This window comes from Diadema antillarum, unplaced genomic scaffold (assembly GCF_040938485.1).
Source record: "Diadema antillarum isolate AM-2024a unplaced genomic scaffold, OU_Dant_1.0 seq00001143_RagTag, whole genome shotgun sequence".
NCBI lineage: Eukaryota > Metazoa > Echinodermata > Echinoidea > Diadematoida > Diadematidae > Diadema > Diadema antillarum.
Window position 1 is genome coordinate 400807 of NW_027271955.1, and position 8719 is coordinate 409525.

At 37.7% G+C, this 8719-nt stretch overlaps 1 protein-coding gene across 1 annotated transcript; it reads left to right on the top strand.

Annotated features, from left to right (window-relative positions):
- The first annotated feature begins 2454 nt into the window (after positions 1–2454).
- On the top strand, positions 2455–8396 carry LOC139744166 (cytochrome c oxidase subunit 6A, mitochondrial-like). Its single transcript, XM_071654618.1, has 3 exons — positions 2455–2577; positions 6392–6552; positions 7784–8396. The coding sequence occupies exons 1-3, from the start codon at positions 2475–2477 to the stop codon at positions 7862–7864; spliced, it is 345 nt and encodes a 114-aa protein (XP_071510719.1). The 5' UTR covers positions 2455–2474; the 3' UTR covers positions 7865–8396.
- Positions 8397–8719: the final 323 nt, after the last annotated feature.

An 8719-nucleotide genomic window follows, 5' to 3' on the forward strand; every position in this document is an offset into this window, starting at 1 on the left:
TATACCAGAGGTGGCGGCGTGGGTGTTTTTGTACGGGATGGATTGATATGTAAACATAGAGAAGATTTGAGTGTGAGTAATGAACACTGTGAAAGTTTAATCATTGAGATTGAAAATTCTGTTAATAAGAATGCAGTATTGGGTGCGTTTTACAGGCCGCCTCATCAACTTGTACATTTTTTTATAGATGCAGTTTCTTCTGTTTTGAACATTGTGAATAGGGAAAATAAAATAATATATTTAGTTGGTGATTTTAATATCAATTTAATGAATGTTTCTTCTTGTCCGTATGCTAATGACTTTGTGAATTTATGTGCAACATATTCTTTGTATCCACTTATTCATTATACAACCCATGTGACTCCCAAATCTGCAACTTTATTAGATAATGTATTTACAAATAATATTAGAAATATACTTTGTGGACTTATTTTGGCAGATATCAGTGATCATTTTCCTGTATTTTATTTTTCTTATGATGAAATTAAGGAAAAGAGGTGTGTTTCCTGGAAAAGACAAATAAATGAAAGGAATATTGTACAGTTTTGTACAAAAAAAAATTCTTTACAAACGACTTTACACTTTTTTATTTCATGTAATCTTTTATCAAACAATCAGTATGGATTCCGTTCGGGATACTCCACTTCCACAGCTCTTCTTTATTTAATACATAAAGTTACAACAACAATTGATTTGAAACAGTATACTATTGGTTTGTTTCTTGATTTAAGCAAAGCTTCTGACACTCTTGATCATTCAATTTTGCTGAATGAATTAGAAAATTATGGTATTCGTGGAGTTTTATTTAGATTATTTACAGATTATTTGTTTAAGCGTTTTCAGTTTGTAACGATCGACAATTATAAGTCTTCGTATAAACACATTCGATGTGGAGTGCCACGAGGTTCCATTCTCGTTCCATTGTTATTTTTGATTTATATTAATTATATCGTTTGTTCAAGTAAAATTTTACAGTTTATTTTATTTGCAGATGACACCAGTGTGTTCATGTCACATAACAATTTTAGTTATTTAATGGATTTATTTAATTATGAGTTGATTTGTTTGTGTAATTGGTTGATTGATAACAAATGAGTGATAAATGTAAGTAAAACTCAGTTTATGGTATTTAGTAAGGGGAAATTTGATGAGAATGCTGTTTTGTATTTTAATGGTCAAACAATTTCTCGTTTGTCTTGTGTAAAGTTTGAAGGAGTGTATATAGATGACAAGCTTCCATGGCATGAACACATTGGTGTCGTGTGCAATCGTATAGCCAAAGGTAATTGGTATTTTTTATCATCTGAGGCATATCCCTAGATATATTCTGATTATGTTATACCATACTTTATTTATTTCCCATATCAATTATTGTAATGTGGCCTGGTCCAATGGAAATGATTTTTGTATGAAAAAAAAAATAATTGCAGAAAAAAGCTATTCGAATAATTTCCAATGTATCTTTCAATGCCCACACCTCTATTTTTTCATTTGAAGCTTTTGAATATCATATCAATAGATATAATCTTGCAATTTATATGTACATGTGTTCAAAAGGTTTATTGCCCTCCAATATTTCTTCTAAATTTTCATTGAATAGTGATGTTTATGCTCATAACACCCGTCATGTTATTGATTATCATTTATGTCATGTGAGAACAAATATTGCTAAGAATACAGTTTTTTTTTTTATAAAGGTCCATTAATATGGACCGAAATAACATTTGATTTGAAAATGAAACCGTCACTGAAAAGTTTTAAAAGGAATTATAAATTTTTACTCCTGAATTCATATTCTCATTTAGAATGATTACTGTAATTGCACCTAAATATGTCTTTTGATTTGTTCTTTTGTTCCGTCCTTTTCTTTTCCTCTTTTAGCTCTTTTCTATACTCCCGATATATTGTACACAGTATTTATGTTTTCTAGGGGTCTGGCGATTTATAAGGCTTATTGCTCTTCTCTGCTGACCCCCCATTCACATGAATTTACGCATCGGTTTTTGTTCTTGTTGTTGATTTGTGATTGTGTGTGTATTTCTTTTGATATTCTTATATTTGTATCTATGTGTTTTAATTGTATGAATTGTTTGATGATTTTATGTTGAATGGAAATAAACTTGAATTGAATTGAATTGAATTGAATTATACCAAGTAAAGGTAACACAGAGAGATTTTTTGTCTCACCTCCCTGGAGAAGATCTTTGGTGCGCTTCTGCAATGACAAAGCCTATCACGATTGCAAAGACCAAGTATGAAATTAAATGTAAAATATAAAATAATTTTCTCTAATTATTGGTATTTAAAAACAATTTTTTTACAAAAAAATATTAATTCATTTATGTGATGAATTTATTACAAGTAAATAAGCATAATTATGAGCAAAATTGTCAACTTTATGTGAACGAGCCTATTAGCCGGCAAAAGGTCATCTTGATGTTGAAGACCATCGCTTAGACTCCAGTACGTGCAAAATGGCTTCTCAGGTAATGAACGTTCTTCGTCGCCAATTTTCTACTTCTCTGACACGGAGATCCTCCGCACCAGCACATGGAGCAGTTGCAGAAGATGCTCATGGTTAGTAGTATTGGAATTCAGAGTTTTTAGGGGTAAACTTGTTTTTTTTTTTTGCCGAAAATAGATTGTTAAAGTCTAAGCGTAGGACGATCAACGAGTGACGACTTGGGCTGCCGGCTGTCTAGATCGTGGCGAGTGGACATTGATCATGCCGATAATGTACTTTCATATCCATGTGGATATTTCGAATTCTCCAGAACCAAATTAAACTAAAATCACACAAAATACTTCGCAACTTATTTTCAATCTCTCATATAAATTTCATTGAAATATATTGTCGGGAAGCGTTGATATCGACGTCGACTTTACGTCGCTCAAAACAGCTCCCTGCTCGCTCTTCGTGAGCGATGGCGGCTGCCTGCCTGCCTGCTGCGCAATCGCAATCTGAAACTCAAACTGAAGATTGAAGTTAGCCGCCCAATACTCAGTATTAAGCGAATTGGACTTTCTATTTCTTGAGATAGAATCGTCTAGCCAGATTAATAATGGCCACTCCAGTGAATAAAAGAAATCAGTTGAGGAGGTGTGTGTGTGTGTGTGTACATACATGTGTCAGTGACAGTGCAGTGGTAGGGTAACATCCCCAGTATTCGGTCACTTAAGCTTTTTTGCAATATTTTTCAAACTAAAATAATACATACATACATCATATCTACAGCAATGTATGTGAAATATATCAAATTTCTTTAATCTCAATTTTTATTTTGTTAAATATCACACAGAATTTCACAAAATCGCAAAATATATCACCTTGAAAATTCCCCAGTATACGGTCACCGGCTCCAGTATTCGGTCACGCGATATGCGCGTTCAAAGTCAATGCATGTTCAAGGCAGCTGAAAAACGCGCGCGCGTGCTACCTTGTTGGCGCAAAATTGCATCGGGGACGTTGCGGCGCCCGTTGGTGACCGAATACTGGGGACTCGGCACTTGCATTCAACCCTTGTGCATTGAGACACTGTATCGGCACGTACGGAAATTATGTTTTTCTTTTGCGTTTTTGAGGATACCATCACACTAAGCTTGCGATAAGCAAAAAATCCCGCAAGAGAACGGCCTATTTCTCGATTTTTAGCGCTTTTTCGGCGACCCGTACTCTTAAAACTGGGCCTTATCCGCGCGCGCTTTTGGAAGGTAGCGCCGATTCTGCACTTTTCACGGTAAAATTTGGGATTTTGGATCGATTTTTGGAGGGGGCTAATTAAGTTTTCTGTTGTGAATGAGTGTGCAAGTGTGTGAATCAATGTGATTTGCGTGTGTTGTGACAGTTGAACTTACTGGCTGTTGACTAGTAATAAGTGACCGAATACCGGGGGCTGACCGAATACTGGTGCCCTTACCCTACCAGACACCAGGACCAGGTAGTGTGTGGCTGTGCGATCGCAGCAAGGAGAGAGCTAACAATAACATTTAACAATATCTTGGCCTCTTCTCTCTCGGGCTCATTCCGCTCTGCTATGCACTTGCCAAGTCTTACCTCGTTGTTGATTGGCTGAGCCACAGTACTGCATTGGCCGAGTGTCTCGCTCGTTCTCGTAACCCATTTGTATGTACCCTCACAGCCTTGCTACGCACCACTGAAAAGTATCGGGTACATACAGTGTAGGTAGCTTGCTACGGACATCTAACATTTTGGACATTGATCTATGCACTTTGATGAAAATGCTGTTTTGTATTTTAATGGTCCAACAATTTCTCGATTGTCTTGTGTAAAGGTTTTAGGAGTGTACAGGATTGTATATAGATGGCAAGCTTTCATGGCATGAACACATTGGTGTCGAGATTAATAATGGCCACTCCAGTTAAAAGAAATCAGTTGAGGAGGTGTGTGTATATGTACATGTGTCAGTGACAGTGTACTGGTAATGGTACCAGGTAGTGTTTGGCTGTGTGATCGCAGCAAGGAGAGAGCTAACATTTAACAATATCTTGGCCTCTTCTCTCTCGGGCTCTCCCCACTCCGCTATGCACTTCAAACATCCTCGCACATACTGTACATTGCACATACTCGCACATGTCAAAAGTAGTAGCAAAACACAGATAAATCTCTCAAGAATTCATTAAAAAATACCACGAGAATGGAAAAAATTTGCATGTACGACCAAAACTACTCCTTTGATGACATTACCTGGCACAATTCGCCGGAAAATTCTGTAAGAAAGGGCGAAATTACAAGGAAAATTGACATCATTTTCCAAAAAGCCACGGAGGATTACTTGATATCAATGTAAAGCTTATGAATGGAAGAAAGCGCTGATGTAATATTAGAAAGACATTGTGGGAGAAAAACCTGATCAATGAGGGAAAAACTTTCATAGTTGAAAGCGATAGCAAACAGATCTTCAACCGATACTAGCTTGTCGTCATCTGCTATGATAGGGATAAACGGCACGGTGTGTGCAGTGTGCTGAGCGAGACATGACGTCATCGCTCATGAACGGTGGCAGTGCGAACCGTAGTGCTGCTCTAGTAACTATACACAGCCCTGTCACATTTTTACAGCAAGTGGGCTGTGTATAGTTACTGCTCTAGGCACAGACTTTTTGTTTTTTGACTTTATCAGCTCTCTTCTGTAGACACCCAGCCAGACGCAGTCTCCGCAGAACATATCCGCGATGACCAGATACAGACTGATCTTTCGGTCAAGGCACAGACTAACTTTATTCAACTTGCCATTGTTGCATGAAAACCTGCACCAAGGTTCGACTTCCGTGCCAAAATTTGACCACACGCAAAAGCATAGGTTTTACATGTAGCAGGCGGTCAAATTTTGGATGGTGTTATGGTCAAATTTAATAATATGGGCAGCTTGCTTTAAATCATTCAGCTCCCGTTTACTTGACAAATGCATTACACAATATTAGATACTGTATAAGCTGTTATTTTCGCGAATAAGGAGGTCATTGACATTTTTGCAAGATGTTTTCGTGATTTTGACACTGATGCTATCAGAAGTGCACTAATCCCTTTTCAGTCATGGCATTTTTGCATGTTGTTAAATTCGTGGTCCAACAGTGATTTGCAAAATTTGCAAAAATTAAACTTTCGCGAAAATAACAGCTGGTGCTGTAGGCAGGTCCAGGTGTCTAATTAATTTCAGTTGCAGATTGCACAGGCAGTGTACGTCACAGTTGTCATGAAGAGTGAGGTTTGTTTTTTTTAGCGACGACATGAAAGTCATCAACCTTTCCTAATAATTGATTTGGTTCAAATTTACTTGACTTATTCGTGTATTGGATATATAAAGCTGGGGCTTTAAACTTTTGTAAGTAGTATTTTCTATGATTTTTGGTACTGAAGACCTTCATACAAGTTGTAGTCACATAAAATTAGGTAGTCAACTTCATTTTCCGATTGTGTATGCAGTGTAGCTGCAGTTGTATGCTGCAAAGCTTGCCAAGTGTGAGTTGTTTTGAGTGAAGTATACAACACCCTCATATCTGTGTAAAGTTCGATGGCAAGCTTAAGTTTCATATTGTGTATGCAGCAGCACAATATGTCGCAAAGCTTTTAAAGAATGACTTGTTTTGAGCAGCGACATGCAAGTCAACATCCATATCAACGCTTTCAAATAAACGATTGGGTTCAAATTTACATGAGAGATTGGAGTAAGCTATGAGACTTTGCATCAACCCGAACCTCTCTCCTCCTGCCAAAGGACTGACCATGGCCAGCGTCTTTGCCAACCTTCATTTCACACCACCTTGGTGCCTTCTTAACAATGTCCGCCATTTTTTCACCGAACCCCTCTCCGAGAAGTATTATTGTCCTTTGGTCTACCCCTCATGCATCCCTTTGCTCTTTCCTGCCACAGGCACAGCAAAGACATGGAAGTACCTGTCCTTCCTGGTAGCCGTCCCAGGTGTGATGTTCTGCATGGTCAATGCCTACAAGGGTGAGATGGAGCACAAGGCCCACCTTGAACACCACAAGCCAGAATTTGTTGCCTACCCACATTTACGGATCAGGACTAAGGTGAATTGCTGTACCTCTCTTAGGAAGCATTTTTCTGTTGTATTTATCTTTTTATCTGTATTCAACTCTACACAGCAGTGGACTCTTGCTGTAACAAAGTGCTCTGGACTGGCAGTTTTCTTTGGTTATATCGAAATTTCGTTAAAACTGAACAAATTGTAAACAATAAAGAACATAGGTCTGATAGTGGTGGAACCTAAGTTTTTACTTCGTTGTCACTAAAAATTTGTTATAACTGTGTTGGTTATAACGGGAGTGCACTGCATTAACAAATGTGTGTTTTCTTGCGTGAGTTTTGTTTTTTGTGTGTGTAATTTGCATGTTATACTGTGCTACCTACTTCCTGCCTCACTCTCAAATACTGTAAAAGTGGAAGTATTTATGGTGTGGAAATTTTCACGCATTTCTTACAACCAGACGCTAGCATGAAAATAAAAGCATGCTAATATTTTTGCATGCCATATGTTCCAGTACTTAGTTAATGTCCTGATTCTGCGGAATTAAAAACACACAAAATCTATCTTACATGGCCGGGCGTGAAAAATTACTCGCCTGAAAATATCCACTTTTACCGCAGTATGTAGATGTAAGCCATGTTTTTATTTTGACAATTTCTTCTTACAAGACAAATGTCACACTTTCTTTTCCCCCTCTGACTGGGAAAAATCTGTCAGAGTAGCTCCTGCGAAAAATGTGATCATCCAAATAACAATGTATACCTCTTATGTACAAGTGTAACTCTTGGTAAGACGGGAAAGTACTGTAGGAATTGCTCAGTATAAGAACTGAATAGAAATTTTTAGTTCTTCTTCAGTTGTGATTTCTTCTTCTCATTTCTGTTTGCTTGCTCCTTGTTGAGTGATACCTTTATCACTTGTAAGATTATCTGAATGCAATGTGTAGTTTCAGTGTACAAACTATTGCAAATCAGATTGCTGTGGCAACACACAGTGCACTCCCATTATAATGAACACAGTTATAATGAAATTCCTGTTTCAACGAAATTAAAATTCAGGCCGAACATTATTTTTATTGTTTATTTGTTCGGTTGTAACGAAAGAAAACTACCGGTCCCGAGGACTTCATTATAACGGGAGTCCACTGTATTGCATCTGGAATGGCATGCAATGAAGTATCAATAGTACAGCGCACAGTATTTTAACCAATATCTATTTACTGTGTATTCCCATATGAAATTAATTTTTCCTCCCCGTTTGTTGTTAACCCACAGGCTTTCCCATGGGGTGATGGTGTCAAGTCTCTCTTCCACAACAAGGAGGCCAACGCACTCCCTGAGGGCTACGAGGAATAGAGAATGCCCCACCCCCACTGAGCTAGACCAGAAATACTTTAATAAGAATTGTGTTATAATATGATATATGTGAATATCTGAGTGTGTTGTGAGTGTCAGGAAAGCAAAAAAGGAGGGAGCTTTGCCGATTCAGGCTTGTGACTTTCGCAAAGGACAACAGCAAATTTTTGATGTCCCCTGTCTGTTGCTTGTTTATCTTTGTCCATTTACACCTGGAAAGAATGTTTGGAAATAGCTTGTCAAGGTACAAAGTGATTCCAAAGTTAGTATTGAAGGGAACAGTATGAACTATTCCAAATCAAAGTCAAAACCAAACAATGAAAGATTGTTGTTCAAATTTGTGATAAAAGTGGTAGGACTGTTGCTGCCATAGAGAAATTATTGTGAGATATTACCTTCTTGTTTTCACAAAGTATTTTTTGAGAAAGCTATGTGGCAGTTGATCCTCACAAATATCTTGTTTTGTTGGGCTTCTTTCTCAGAAAACACACCTTTAGAAGTGAAGCAAAGTCTGTGCTACCCCCAACAGGATGTATCAAAGATGAGTTTTGGGAAGCCTCTCCCTTTCCGACATTGTCCAGAAATTCAGTCATCAACTGGACATTGAATGACATGATCCAGCAGTCTGTTACTGCGGTTTACAAGCTGTGTAATATGTACATTCAAGCACTTTTGACGTTGAACTGTTGTGGCGAATAAAGTGCGATTGTGATATTTGAGAAATTATCTGCCTCAAGTGTCCATTGTGTTCGTTCCCCTGTTGATGCAATGTCTAACACTGAACAACTTAGAATGTTGTATGGTGTTTGATGTTTAGTTGGACAATCTGCTAGAGTGTGTGATGATTATTACCTG